Source organism: Anabrus simplex, chromosome 2 (genome assembly GCF_040414725.1).
Source record: "Anabrus simplex isolate iqAnaSimp1 chromosome 2, ASM4041472v1, whole genome shotgun sequence".
NCBI lineage: Eukaryota > Metazoa > Arthropoda > Insecta > Orthoptera > Tettigoniidae > Anabrus > Anabrus simplex.
Genome location: NC_090266.1, coordinates 1,118,250,321 through 1,118,266,616, shown reverse-complemented (window position 1 = coordinate 1,118,266,616; position 16,296 = coordinate 1,118,250,321). Strand labels below are relative to the sequence as shown.

The window sequence follows — 16,296 nt, the reverse complement described above, 5'->3', positions numbered from 1 at the left end:
TTACATGCCAAACTTCAAACTGACTGGCCTGTAATTATCAGCTTTATGTTTATCACCCTTTCCTTTATATACAGGCTATTACAGCAACTTCCCATTATAGCTCCTTCACGCAAACGGTAATCAATAAGTATTTCAGATACGTACTATATCCCAGCATATTGACTTTAGTATATCCCCAGAAATCTTACCAGTTCAAGCTGCTTTCTTCATTTTCAACATTTGTGTTTTATTGTAAATATCTTTGTTATCGTGTATAAATTTCAATACTTCATTTGTATTAGTCACTTCCTGTACCTGGACATTATCCTTGTAACCAACAGTCTTTTCATACTTCTGATTGAATACTTCTGTCTTCTGTAAATCCTTTGTTCATTAATGATTCCTGGAATGTCCTTCTTGGAGCCTGTTTCTGCCTTGCAGTACCTATACATAGCCTTCCGTTTTTCACTAAAATTTGTATGACTGCCATTTATGCTTGGCATCATGTTATTCTTAACTGACTTCTTCGCTAGATTCAATTTCTCCTTACTTCCACAAGCATTTCTAACTCTATTTCTTTCTGGCCTGCACATCTTTTATAATATCTTCTATTATAATTTAGTGGGGTCTTTACCATTCCTTATCAACTTCTAAGGTACATACCTGTTTTCACATTCCTCAACAATCTCTTTAAACCCATCCCACAAACGGTTTCATTTTTATTCATCATTTTCCACAGATCATAATTACTTTTTAAAAACTCCCTCATGCCTGCCTTATTAACCATATGGCACTGTCTGATAGTCCTACTTGTACAACCTTCCTTGGTATCACTTTTATTTCTAACTACGAAGAAAACTGTTTCGTGATCACTTGTACTAAGCACCACGTCCAGTATATTCTTTCCTCTAGTTGGTTCCATTACTTTCTGATTCAGCTGTCCTTCCCAGATTAACTTATTAGCCATTTATTTGTCATGCTTCCTATCATTTGCATTACCTTCCAAATTGACTTTTGGTAAGTTAAGATCACCCACTAGAGTCATGTTCCCTTCGTTTCCCACATAGCTGATTACCTTATCAAATAATTCTGCATCAGCGTCAGCACCACCCTTTCCAGTTCTGTACACTTCAAAAACATCAAGTTGCCTGTTATCTTTAGAGATGAGCCTTACACTTAAAATTTGGTGTTTCTCATCCTTAACTTTTTCAACTTTTTCATAGCTCAAGAATTCATTTTTCACCAGAATGAACACTCCCCCTCCTACCATTCGTATCCTGTCTCTACGATAAACACTTCAGTCCCGTGAGAAAATTTCTGCATCTATAATATCATTTCTCAGCCATGATTTAACTCCTGTTACAATATCTGGTAAGTATATATCTATTAAATTACTTAACTCTATTCCTTTATTTACAGTACTTTTTCAATTCAACAGTAACATTTTTATGTCATCCCTACTTGAATTACAGATCCCTGTACTTTTACCACCTCTCCCTTGTCCACCCCCTTTCCCTGTATATACTGTACCAGGAAGGCATAGGCCCTGGCACGTACGAGTTATAAATCTTTATTCATGAGCGAACGGCTAAGTTACGACTTGCAAACAGCTGTGCGAGAGAAGGATCTCGTTCTCACTGCACTGCGTGAGGGAGACCGCATGAGTGGAGCAAAGTCAAGTGACGTCAGTACTGCCTGTAGCTTCCCTCCCCTTAGAATTCTCTCGAAACCATTTTTAAACTTCTCAACGACTGGATCAATAAATATGAGACCAATACTAAATTGTAGCCCATATTTTAAAAGTTTGATATTAATCCATCCAGTGGTTTCCAAGATATAACAAGTTGAAGTTTGGGAAGTGTTATCACCCTTCGTCACCTGACTCAGAGTGCTGCTCGCAGCCAGATATAAATAGGTCAACGAACCGAGCGTATAGCCAGTGCCAGTTTGTTCTACGATTATGACAGAACGACAGTATGCTCCGTCGCGATCTGCGAAGATGTAGAAGTTACACTCGAGCACTTTGAACTTGTGCGAAGAGTTGCAAGTAAAGTTTCTACTGCGTCGTGACGAATGAAGTGTTATAAAATTTTCTCCGACTAAATCGTCATTGTATAATATTTAGAAGTATGTTAACCGAGTGAAGTTACAATAGAAATTGTGAATTGAAGTGTAATTGGAGATTCAAGTATTTCATTTACCAGTTGACGGTATTGTGGACTTCGTCATTTTCTCGTAATTTCGAACGTAGTCATTGACTGTGGCAGTATTCTAAGGCATTGCTTGTGATAAACTAAACTTCTAATTTATGACCATTTAAATGATTCTGAGACACATCTCTCTTCTACAAATACAATTGTGAACTGTGTGAGATACTATTCCACTGAACAGTCAACAAATAACAAGGCTAAATGTGACTATTTTTGTGTGTATTTTCTCGAACTTTCGATCACTACTACGAGAAACTAACTGAATATTAATAACTCTTTATGGCAATATTAAGTCGTACAGACTCGTGTTATGCAAATTCAGTCATAAAATCTTCTTAATCTATCAACAGTATTATTCCAGAGACTGTTGTTAATGACATTTTTTCAAGTGTTTTATGGACTGTGATGATTATTCTACGGTTGAACCTAAGACATAATCAGTGACTATTATGAACTGTGACAGTGTTAAATCCTTATTCCATAAACTGTGTGTGTGAAAAACTGTGTTTTCCATTTTGAAAACGATTGTAAGTCATTACTTCATTAACCTGACTTACGAATCATACGGTAGCATAGACTGTGATATTCTAAGTCACGTATTCAACACCGTAAAACCAACGTGAGAATATGAACTGTGCCTTGAGACTTGTGCCAGTGTATCATACTAAACTTAATGATAATTGAGAGCTCTATAGTCCATTATTTGTGCCAATTGAACTTTCCTTCTTTAAGAGGACATTGGAAATCTTGGCAAAGTGTCAAGAGATTCTGCTGCGTCGAATGTCATTTCCAGCGTGGGATTAAGGTGGTTTCTTCGATCATGGTACCCAGCGAGGGACGTCAACAAGGGATAATAACGTGGTATCTTCGTTGAACGGACTTGTCACGCTGCTTGTGCTGAGTTAAGCCTTGGCTGCACGCTGCAGAAAGTATCAGTCACCAAGCCGCAGGACAGTACTTCACCAACCCTTATAAGCAGATTCCAGGGGATGTTCTTATATTTTGAGGGAGTAATTCAACTTGGATACTAACTAACTTTTAACAAAGCACTCAGTTAATCATAGTGCTCCATCCAACAACAGAAAAGTGCTTCGTGTGAATTTCAGCTTGCTATTCCTAATAATTTGAGAAGGCTTCGTGTCTTGCTTTTGAACTGTAAATTCCTCTTTAAAATCTTTTATAACTTGAAGTAATTTCACGTAGATGAACTCTAGGGTTTGCAAGTGCACTATTTTTATTTTTTATAAAACCAACTTAGATGAACTGTAGGAGTATACAGCAAGTGTTTGAAAACTTTTATTTGCACTATCAGATTATTAATGGAAGTGTGTGTTAATATTATGTTTAAAATATTAGAAAAACTGTAGGTTTGCATCACAAGTGATGGACTTAATTTTTATGCAACCTAGAAATTTAGTTCAACGAAATTCTATGTGCAAAGTACTATTTTGGTATTTAAATCCATTTAAGAGATCTTAGATGAACTGTAGGGTGTTTACGATCTCTAAAAAGTGATATTTATTTTGGACATTTTTAATCAAGTGGATGTCTCAGAATACAACAGCATTGATATTTTCTTTTTGCATTTTTTAAAATATTGACTGGAAATTTAATTTTGACAATTCAACTGCAGGGTGATTTTACATGAATATTTTTAATAAATATTGTCAAAGATTTTACCATCCATTATTCGCCCTGTGAAACTGTCCATCTCTGTACCTGCTCCAATAAGTAACCGAACACTACCTGAGATCCTTCCCATGCTCTGGCCCCATAATCATTTCCTGGTACAATATCTCCCTATAACCCTTCTAAACAAACCTTCTGACTTATACGTACCATTCCACTGTGGTTCAAGTTAAGGTTATCTGAGCACAGATCTCTATCTCATACCCACCTATTAGAAATCTCGCTCCCAGTTTCCCACATACCCACTCCATAGTCTCATTTAAATCTCCAATTACCTTCCAGTCACGGTCCTACACAGTGTCCCACAGATATAATCTCCACTTCCTTCTCCCATGCTGCATTAACCAGATCCTACACATCCCCAACCACGTTGGTACATGTACTAGCTTGATATAGATGTTGATTCCCATAGGGAACCAGAAATATTTGTCCTGAATGAGAAAATTTATAATACCAACATAATACCTCCACGGTATGCACTAGCCATGCGTCTTGGTTAGGTGTGCTATTTACCAACTGATGAGCACAACTTAGCACACTGGGGCAAAATGCTGGCAACCAGTAATGAGTTAACTGGAAAATTTATAATGTCCAATAACGGACCAAGTATATTGGTATTATATACCAGCTTGCCGTAAATTGTTGGTACCAACATTAAAATCTACCACCTTCTCCTTACCCTCCTTCTTCTCTTCTACTTTTTTCAACATCTGCCATAAACTAATTCCTGGATAACACTCTACCTTGGTTCCCTTTCTTCTGCATACTGTCCTCACATGTGTAACAATGGAGTCCCCTATGACCAGAGACATACCCACCTCATTTGATCAATCCCCTCCTGGTCTCTCCTATCTTTCTTGATGGTTGCAGAACCTACTTCCTCCTCTTTTTTCTCCCTCCCATGACCCTGTTCCACCTGTCTTCCTATGCTCTACTCTACATTTCCCTTCTTACACTTTCCTTTCCTCCGACTTCTGCCCTCTTCTGTTTTACCTGCCGATTTCTGACGGATGTCTGCCTCTGAATAGAGCCCTTTGCTCTGTTTCCTTCCCCATAAAATGTTAGCCCAGCTGTCTTCTTCAACTTTCTCCTTTATTTTCCATTTCTCTTGTACATCTACCGTATCCTTTACACTGTTTGAGGGAGACCTACCTTCCTTCTTGTCCTCTGAGAGAATCTTCTTTGCAACAAATGGATTTCATTTTCTTCTGTATTGACTTACAATATAATGACAGAATTCTCAAAATAACTTTATTTCTAGGTCCTCCTATTCAATATAATCTCAACTATTTATTAAGATAGTTTCTTAAATGTTAGAACATGTTTTGATCCTCATGTGGATCATCAGCTATTGGTAAGAAATCATGATGAACGCGCTTTAAAATGGACTAATTACAAAGTCATGTTTAAAACAACAACAACAATTTTTTTTTTTTTTTAAACCAGGCGAGTTGGCCGTGCGGTAAGGAGCGCGCAGCTGTGAACTTGCATCTGGGAGATCGTGGGTTCGAACCCGACTGTCGGCAGTCTCGAGTGAGATTTTGGGGAATTTTTTTTATTTGACTAAGTAATAGAAATAAGCTCTCAACCAAACAAATCTTTATCGATGCATCGTAAACTAATCATCCCCACCCATGTCAGTCTTTCCCCTTCCCTCACATTACCACTCCACTTCACTAGCACTGACTCAAGGCGATCACCCGCTCATGCCCACTCAGTTGTCAACATTATGTGAATGAGCCTACTCCAGGGACTTGAAGAGGGTTTGTGAGTAACACTGAAATTTAAGTTCCATATTGACACATCCACTATAATATGAGAATATTTCCAGCCTCATTTTTCAAATATCTAGGTCATATCCATTAATTCAACAAGAGTATTCTTACCGGCCATCCTTCTATGCACACACAATTTTATGTGAAAAAACCATAGCATGATATTTTAACCTGAACATTTCAATGTGTTTTGTTGCTTTTAAAATGCTTATGTAATTAGTCCATTTTAATGTGTATTCTAATTAGCACTACTGTTATTCAGTGTTTGTATTGCAGACACCCAAGAAACGGTAATTTGACTACGCTGATGATGTCTGTCTAGCCACCCAACACACAATATTTAACAGCCTTCAGAACATGTTAACAAAAGATCTCTGCTTGCTGGCAATTTCTTTCAAAATTTGAGCATGCCACGTAGCACAACCAAAACAGAAACATCTTGCTTTCTGAGTAACATACTGGCCCAGACCACCTTGAGAGGGACTCTACATGACAGCATTTTTCCGTACAACCTAAACCCAAAATATCTTGGTGTAACACTGGACTGGACACTGTCATACAGTAAACATCTCTCCAACCTTGCAGCCAAACTAAGTACAAGAAACAACATCCTATCTAAGTTATCTGGCAGCACATGGGGACCCACAGCATCATCTTTACATACTTCTGTGTAAAGTCTGGTGTGTATAATAGGTGAATACTGCTCTTCCATCTGGCTGAATACCTCCGACACCAAGAAAATTGACACCATCCCAAATCAGACAATGCGGATTATCAGCGGTGTCATAAAAACAACCCCACTACACTGGCTTCCAGTCCATAGCCACCTCCTTCTATGAAGGAGAGAAGCAAATAAAATACAGGTCAGTAAATCACTTCCTATTCCCCAAGAGAACTGTAGAATATCTTCAGTTGGGCTGAAATCCAGACACACTCCCCTGCTGCTGGTTCAAAAACTGATGAAGGAAAACTACTGTGGACTGTGAACCTGAAATGAACTGCTAAGGGCCCCAATGAATGGAGATCGATTTTTGACCCCACTCGGTCCCACCGCATATTTCATATTCTGCAGTGTGTATGGGTCTGACTAAACAATGCACATTGGGCATGGAAGAAGTGGTTCTGCAATGCATTCTTGAGGCCTTCGTCCTTCAAGCTGTGACTCTGGTGAAGAATTCCAGACATTGCTACACATCACCTCCAGATGCCCACATAGAGACTTCTGCGGAACTGTTGACAACCTTCTGACAGCTTCAACAATGGCTATTCAGTGGCTACAACAACTAGACATATTAGTTTAGTTCATGTTTCTCATTCATTAATTTATGTATTACCGGGCGAGTTGGCCGTGCGCGTAGAGGCGCGCGGCTGTGAGCTTGCATCCGGGAGATCGTGGGTTCGAGCCCCACTGTCGGCAGCCCTGAAGATGGTTTTCCGTAGTTTCCATTTTCACACCAGGCAAATGCTGGGGCTGTACCTTAATTAAGGCCACGGCCGCTTCCTTCCAACTCCTAAGCCTTTCCCATCCCACCGTCGCCACAAGACCTATCTGTGTCGGTGCGACATAAAGCAACTAGCAAAAAAAAAATTTTTTTAATGTATTTACTTACATTTTTCATCATTTCTGTACTTTTTCTTTCTTTTTTTCTGTACCGCACCTATCTCTCTTAATTTCTACTTTGTGCTTTATCTTCACTTTTTATATTTATTCTTTTTTGTAAATTAATTTTTGTGATTTTCATCATGTTATTCTTACTAAGTTTTGTGAGTGGCTTAACTTGTACTTGTTTACGTACAGACAAAGAAAGTCCAATTTAACCAGACAGCTTGATCTCAAAAGAAAAAGAAAGAATATAATCATTTCTGTTAGATGCGTCAAGATATTGTATTGGATCTCTAAATATTAGTTCCTAATTAGCGTCGACCTCTAAGATCTTTTGCTACCATGTTTTTGCTTCATTCCCACCTAGATATACCTGCTCCCTTCACAAAGCTGCAGGTTGTTCTTATTGGGTCTTCTTGGATTTTTTCTCTCTCTTTACCTGGTAGTCCTATAGTGGAAAGTTTGATTCTACCCAGCGCATCATATTCGAAAAGTATGTGTTCAGCTGATTCCTCTGCTTCATTGCATTTCCTACATATATTGTCTCTCTTACCCCAATTCTATGTAGGTGTTTTGTTTTTCAGATGGCAGTGTCCTGTCAACAGTCCTACTACCCATCTTATATTTTCTCTGCTGAGTTTCAACAGTTCTTTAGTAATGCTTCTTGTTTGGTCCTTTTATCAGTTCCTTTGCAAGCCTGCATCCTGGAGTATTTTTCCAGTAAGCAGACTCATACTGTTTTAACTTCACTAAGTGTGACAACTTGAGACCCATGAAGGGTGGTGTGACTATCAAGGTCATAAAGATGCCACACCACAATAACATTGTCAACCAGCTCAATTTTAGTACCACATACAAACTTTTAACAGGACTTTGGACATAACATGAGTGATATTCATGCTTGAACTTTTAATGTTATTGTATAGTTGTTTTTATCCAGTATTTTGTTAGGATATAGAATAGTTTTAAGTAAAGTCTTTTACATGCATGTGATTTTAATCTATAAGCTGAAGAAGAGAGTTTTAATTCTTGAAACATGTACTTACATGTATTTGATGGTGTAGTATATACAGTATACTAGATTTTGAATTGTTTTGACAAGGCAGACCTTGACATAATTAATAACAATAATTAAGTCAATACGGACCATTGGCGGCCATTATGGTCAAGCTAATAGATACTTGTACCATAAACTAAACAAATCATGATTTCTTATAATTAACTGAAGATGATCCAAATAAAGATCAAGTCATGTTCTAAAATTTAATAAATAGTTGACATTTATTGAATAGGTGGATCTAGAAATAAAGTTCTTTTGATAATTTCATCACTATAAAAAAATTCTCCCAAACTAGCTGCCATGAATAATCTAGTCATATCTGATCCTCATGTGCAGCAAAATGGATCAATCTTTACACGAATCGATAGCTTAGATTCTTAGCTTCAGTATCATATATAACACAACTGCGCCATCTGTTGAGACGAACCGTAAATACTAGAAGGAATGTACATTGTTTTGGCTGGCTCAGAGCCACCGACATTGAGTGCCGGCGGTCAAGGCCAAGTCTTTTACATGCATGTGATTTTAATCTATAAGCTGAAGAAGAGAGTTTTAATTCTTGAAACATGTACTTACATGTATTTGATGGTGTAGTATATACAGTATACTAGATTTTGAATTGTATTGACAAGGCAGACCTTGACATAATTAATAACAATAATTAAGTCAATACGGACCATTGGCGGCCATTTAATTATCTTGTTTACAGACTTAGATCACATCATACAGTGATTGAATTGGATGATGATGATGATGATGATGATGATGATGGTTGGTTTTCTCTAGCAGAACACAAAAGTGGATGCAAACAGCGCTGATGTAGTGTTTTCTCTTATTCTTCTCAGATTGACTGTCGAGCTGATCCTTAGTGTCCTGAAGGAATTGGAAGACATCGTAGGGGCTATTATATACATAGAAAAACCTGAAAATGCTTTATATAATGACAGTGATAGCGACGGTGATGATATATAGTCTCGCTGGCAATCGCCTTTGGGCTGGTGCTGAACTAATGTATACAAAACAAACTGAAAATGGTACAATCCATATGAGGTATAGTGTATTGAGTGAAAATTAAGTGATGTAGTTGGGGTTGTGCAGCTGTGAGCTTGCATTCAGAGATCATCAATTCGAACCCTACTGTTGGCAGCCCTGAAGATGGTTTTCTGTGGTTTCTAATTTTCACACAGGGAAATGCCAGGGCTGTACCTAAATTAAAGCCATGGCTGCTTCCGTCCTACTCCTAGCCCTTCCTATCCTGTCGTAGCTGTAAGACGTGTGTCAGTACATCGTAGAGTAAATTGTAAAAAAAATTGAAGTTTATGATTTGCCCTACTACTGCTTGTCCTGTTGATTTCATGTTAATAAACCTGTAGTGCCATGACCAAAAGGCCGAATCTTCCTGCCTATGCATCTCATTTATACCAACTATGTCTGACTTACACTAACTACCTACCTACCACATCAATTCAGACTCTGAGAGCGTGGACATTTTGTGATGATGTTTATCCCCCTCTCATGTAATTCCTAACCAGAGATTTGAACGAGGGACAAGTTTACCTCTGGAATAATTTACTCGAGGATGCCATCACCATTAAATAGTCCGGCTCTATGGTGCTGGCCTTTGGTCCAAAGGTTCCCGGCTTTGTTTCCCTGGTCGTGGATTTTAATCTTAATTGGTTAATTTTGATGGCTTGGGAGCTGGGTGTGTGTGCTGTCTTCATCATTAGACTTCATCATAGGTAGGGCCCCATCCTCATAGATGTGCTGTTCGCCTATATGATGTAAACTCAGACCTGCACAGGCCTCTTTGGAGGCCACACACCTGTCGTGACAGACAGGATTAGAGCTTATAGGTGAGATTGGTTGGAAGGTTGTTTGGATCGTTCCCGAGCGGTTGGAACGTATAGGTTGGGAAGTTTCAACTAAGGTGCAGATCAGGAGGAAGACGAAGTGGATTCCCACGAAGTTAATATATTCTGATACTGAAGGTTGACTACAATATGTACACTATGTACAATATAAAATAAAGACTTATGTTGGCAAGTCTTGAGTGAGAAGTCTGTCTACTAGTCGTCCGTTGAAGTATATAATACTTATTATTATTATTATTATTACTGATTGCGTAATCGTCCTACCGACCGGCAGGGATTCTGCTGACAACTGGTCCGCGAAGTGAATAGTAGAAGCCCTGAATAATGGCTTCCTTGCCCTTATATAGCCTCCGGGGCCAACGCCCAATGTTCTCGAAGCTTGTGGTAACCTGCGTACGTGACTGCCTCACTTTCCGTGATTCTGGCCAATCAGAGGCCTGTATCCAAGAGACCCTTCTAGTATATTCTTACTGCGTCTATGCGGTTGAACCATGCCCTGGTCAACATGAGTCACTTCCTGTATGACAAACTTCTCTGTTACTCAAGATTTCCTACATGCAAGAAACATGATTTCCACTCTTAACTGACTATTCAATTCCATGAATATAATTATTTTACATCTTTTAATTATTATCAGGTACGCCTATTAGGTATGCTTATACCTGACTCCTAGCCTCTTATGACAGGCTAATTCCTAATACATCAGGTACAGCTATTCCTCCTACGTTCTCTGGGTTCGATCCTCGGAGGGAACAGCAGTCCTGGGTTCAAGTCCCTGGGAGGACACGACACACCATTATTTATTAGGCTACCATTAAGTTTAAACTTCATACAGAGAAAGCTGCATGTCCTTGGGAAAACCATTAGGATCTTTAACGCAGTGGTTTTCTGTTGACCACAGAGGGGTTCATCCATTTGTTTGGGGGTGATTTCTTAACCCGAGGGCCAGAGATTACCCTAGATCTTTACCTGCTCATCCGTCCTCTGAAGAGGCCATCATCTGTTCATCAGTGTCTCTTCATTCTAAAGTAGGATGTAGCACATGCAGGTGAGCTGATGAGCAGCCTGTTACCCTTTACATCCCAAACTGGAAGTAAAAGACAAATAAGTAATAGTGCGAACATTGGCCATGGGAACACTCACATTGAGGAGATCAAGATTGGTTGGGATTGACTATGGATAAAGCTCTGGGTATGAACTGGCTTCAGTAACAGGATGATGTGATGAGAGTGAAGGAGTGTAAGTTACCTTCTGAGATTAATGGATTGGATCACAGAGGGTAAGAGGGGCAGAAGAAGGAGACCAAGGTGACCTTGGTTAGATGTAGTTCTCAATGATTTATAGATAAGAGGTTTGGAACTAGCTGCAGATTGAGGATTGTGGAACCCCCTAATTTTCAAAAGCTTTAATTCTGTGATAAAGCAAACTACATTATATTTATTTAATGAATTGTTTGTGCTATACGATTTTGATTAGCACCTTCACAATCAAGAATGATGAATTGATTTTAATTATAGGACTGGAAAACTGCACTATTCAAACTTCCAAAGTTCGAGTCCATTATTCCTCAATCTAAGAATAAGGTCTTTTGCCATATTATATGTTAACATATCATAAATATTGATAGAACTTGATCCTTGCTGAAGAACTCCATATTTTACAATACCTGTGTTTTGTGTATTATAGCGTCAGCATTTTGCTTTTTACATTATTAACTATGATGTTTGGATTCTCGGAGTTTTCTTATTGGAGATAGAGATTTATTGCTCTTTTCCTTTTTTTCTTTAAGGCCGAAGAAGAGATGGCTTGGCAGATCGCAGAAATGATCGTCAAAGAAATCACAAGACTTACCATTGGTCCTGAGGATGAGGCAACTTAAAACTCAAATGTACTGGTATACAAGGAATATGACAGAGAATTTTATTTATATGATAGTGTTGTGTATCAGTGTAATAATACACAAATTGGGCACTTGGCCTGGTTGCAGGTTTCCCTGACTATCTCTGTAATGTGTGTTACATCATAAATGTTACTGTTGTTGAACATATCTCCCCATAACTCTCTAGTGTATTGCTATGTTTTCTGAATATTGATGTTATTTAATAATGTCACTCAGTTAACGAAACTCAGGCAGAAGGGCAGAACCGAGCGAGTTGGCTACATGATTCATGTCACGTAGCTGTAAGCCTACGTTCAAGAGATTGTGAGTATGAATCAGATTGTCGGCAGCCCTGATGATGGATTTCCATGGTTTCCCATTTTCATGCTAGGGAAATTCTGGGTCTGTACCTCAGTTAAGGCCACAGATGCTTCTTTTCTCTCCCATGGTCACCAGAAGACCTTACCAAGTAGGTGCGATATTTAAACAGTTGCAGAGAAAAGGAAAAGTAGAAATAGAAATGTTCGTTAACCTTGTAATGATCCCAGCATTACAAGCAAAAATGTAATTTCTGGTTTTTGTATTGTTAATAGTAATTTAAAAAAAAACTGGAACCAGTTATGTGTTTAGTGAAGTTTTCTGTAAAGGCGTAATTTGCAGGGACAAGTATAGGAGTTCACACCTTATGATCTGATAGTGTCAGTTCCTGGCAGTTGTTTATAAATTGCAAAATAAGAACAACTTTCATACAGTGTTCGTAAGTCATGTAAAATACAAGATATTAATGCATTTATCTCAGTTGTAAAAGAGGAGTAGTTGACTCCCTTTTCCCACCAAAGAGGGGAAGTGGTATCATAAAAATAGCCCTGAGATAATGTGCTAGTTTGAGTTGCAAGTACTAAACTTTTATGGTTGTCTGAATTTTCAGTCTTCAAAACTCTTCCGTATTGACAGTGTTAGAAAGCTGCCAAAAATTCTTCTTGGCTTACTTATTGCCTTTCAGGCCCTAAGATTCTGAATTTGACCATGGTTCAATCTGTATCATTTAAGAGCAGTTAAATGTGACTGCCATGTGTTGTGTATTTACTGGGAAAGGTGTTATTGAAGTTTTCTGTCAAGATGTAAATTGCAGAGAGGAGTTTAGGAGTTCAGATCTTATGATCTGATTTAGCATCAGTTCATGGCTTAATTTTCAGCTATTCTGTTTGTGTACTAATGGCAAATTTACTAATGTTTCAGGAGCTAAAGTCTAGCTCAAACCTCTGACGTTTTGCAAGCACTAGTAACAATAATGTGCAAGCAAGACATTGCCATATTATACAGCCATAGTTGCTTATTCTTTCCAAGAAACAGTTATTCAGAAAATATATCAGCGTTTTTCAGAATCTAATAGTTAGCAAAAACTTCAAATTTTCAAAAGGTTGTTCATAAAACTACAGTAGAAGTCTGTTACAGCAAGAATTCATAATGGCAAAAAATTTACTTGCTATAGCGGATTGTCGTTATATCCCATTCTTTGTGAAAGTGGGGGGGGGGGGGGGCACACACATTAAAATAGGTATGAAACGGCAATCACTTTGTTCAAAACTTACATTTTCGCATATTTCCATACTACAACTTACTCGTTAGTTATTTTTCTAATTCCGAGAAAATGTGAATGCGTATGTTCAATTTCAGTCTGAAAACTGGAGTAGTATCACTGCAGAGGCTTCCATGGCAAAAACATTTTAGTTTTCTTATTCAAACTGCACTATCTAACCTAACTTAACCTACATATTTCAAACGCCAGTAGAGTAATGATAAACATTTTCGTATAAATTTACATGCCAATAGCCTTTCTGAAATTTAACCAGGTGTGAGAGAATACAGTGATACCTCCCTCAGATTTTCTCATTAAGACGATATCTTGCTTACCACGTAGTAAGTTCAAAATCCCGGTTCACGTTATGTTAAATCTATACACAGTATAAAAGTACCTCACTTATCACGTAACAAACTTTAACCGTTACTGCTTAGTACGATCACATTTTTCCTGGCCCTAAAAATGTTCTTTGTCATCCCTTGTAAAAGGAACGCGATTTCCATCAAAGATTGGAGCACTCACAACAGGAGGCCAGTCAGAGAAAATTGCGCAAAAACTAGAAATGGTCTTGAATTCCTGAACTTTACAGGGTAAGCAAGTCGTTAGCTTTGGAAAGTTCAGTTTTGCTCTCCGGTTTACATTGATATTGCTGAATAACCCAGAAAGCCTGTTTGTGCTTGTACATGAATTTTGCATTCCATTCAGAAATTAGAAATTTATTATGTGTTGAGCGACACAGTGAAGGCTAGCGAATATTTTTCGTGAGAAAGCCTACGTACAGATTAGGAACATAATCGTGTGAAGATGACTAGCGTGGTGCATATTTGTATAGCATAGTTATGAATACTGAAAAAATCATGTTGTTGCTTACTAATGAAGATAAAATTTTAAATGTAGGAAGTGGACAGGCATCCACTTCTTTCAGCGGTGACGCGTATGTTGAAACTACGCAGCTCGAGTCGATCGAAGTGTTGTCGCATTTGAGACCGCGGTCAAAGTAATCCTTTCGCACATGGCCAGATCTTACCTCCAACTAATTCATGGTCGAAGAATGTGTCAGAAAACAATGTTTAATAACCCACTGGTCTGAAATGTAAGGCTTCAGCTGACATTCATTTTACAAAGTGTGTGATCTGCAAATAATGCGTGGATACTTTTATGCGCTCCAGTGCAAATATTTTTATATTTGTGGTGATGGTGGTGATGTTGGTGATGTTTCTACAAAGACTGTCCGCCTGAAGTATCAACAGTGATTTCGTCTTGTTTTTGAATTGTTTATCAAACTAAAATTTTTAAACTAAGAGGTCCACAACCTCACCATTAGCACTTATTGTTTCGTTTCCGTCTGTATCATTTATTTTCTTTTCTTTTTGGATTCAATTGTGTTTTACATTAACCTTTTTTTCACTGAATTTGCCTCACGAGTTGTGTGTTCCTCCATCTAGTGATGTAAATATTGTATATTGTTATTGTTTTTATTTCTGTCATGTCTCTTTTGTTTTTTCTTTTGTTCCACATTATGTTTTTAGCACATTTTTAGCTTGTATTATGTAGACTACTTTAACCCCCGCCCCCCCCCCCCCCATTTCACTGAAGATGGCTCAAACGAGTCGAAACATGTTTAAATTTTAATGCTCCAATAATGGAATTATGATTTGTTTTGAATTAGGAGGATACTTTTAATTTTTCCTTTGTAATCTGTTGTCTGGTGTTTTGCACATCTTTTAATACACTGTTGTTATTTATTAAGCCCCAGAGGAAAAGGTTTTCGTATTTCTCTCTTATTTTTCACGTCTTTTAATATTCTCATCTTTAGAAACTGTAGGTAGCCTTTATTTTTCACTGTAGCCATCCATACATGACGTAAAATGCATGCGTGTCGGAAAAACAAACATATCAAGTGTTTACATATTCCTGTTGGATAGTTCTGATTCGTGTATTCAATAGTACGTTTTCTCACTTAACATATTCTCTTGTCCCCTGAAGAAACGTCCTAATGTGGTTTTACCAAATAAACTAACCTCTGAGGTCAGCATCCACCCTGCGCCATATTTTATGGTGTATCACATTCTTACATAATTTCAGTACCGGTACCTAGCATTTAAATGAAGCGATTGTTGACTTTAGCCTGTATTTCTAACAAGTTAACTACTGTTATCAGCCACGTTATTCACACATTTAAAATACAGAAACACGTTCTCTTTCATTTTCACATAGTGTTTACAGAACTCCCGTCGACGAGTATTACTAATGAACTCCGACGTGCCCTTCAAGTTTGAATGTCGACGAGAGAGCTTGCTAGTGCACTTAGTGCTAAACTATACTGAAGATGATTGACCACACTCAATATAATTCCTGGAGTGCAAAAAGAATAATACACAGTTTAATATAGTAATTTTCAAGGGACAGGAATAAGCTGTCGTTACAACGGAGTTCTCGCTATATGCCGTACTTGCTATATCGGACTTCTACTGTATATAATGATGTGAATGAATAACAAGAGAACATATCGTACTATGAACTATGGATTTAAAGGCCATACCTTTTGTAGTATTATATCTTACTAGCTGATGTACCTGTGCTTCGCTACGGAATTCTGCATTGTATACAGATTTCTAGGTTAGGTAGTGTACACGTTATGAGCAAGG

At 38.0% G+C, this 16,296-nt stretch overlaps 1 protein-coding gene across 1 annotated transcript in view; it reads left to right on the top strand.

Annotated features, from left to right (window-relative positions):
- pkaap (A-kinase anchoring protein pkaap) overlaps nucleotides 1-13,556 on the top strand; it is a 217,149-nt gene extending 203,593 nt beyond the window's left edge. The window contains exon 11 of the mRNA XM_067139711.2: nucleotides 11,977-13,556. Within this exon, the coding sequence (XP_066995812.2) occupies nucleotides 11,977-12,066 (90 nt within the window). The 3' untranslated portion in view covers nucleotides 12,067-13,556. The remainder of the gene's footprint in view (nucleotides 1-11,976) is intronic.
- Nucleotides 13,557-16,296: the final 2,740 nt, after the last annotated feature.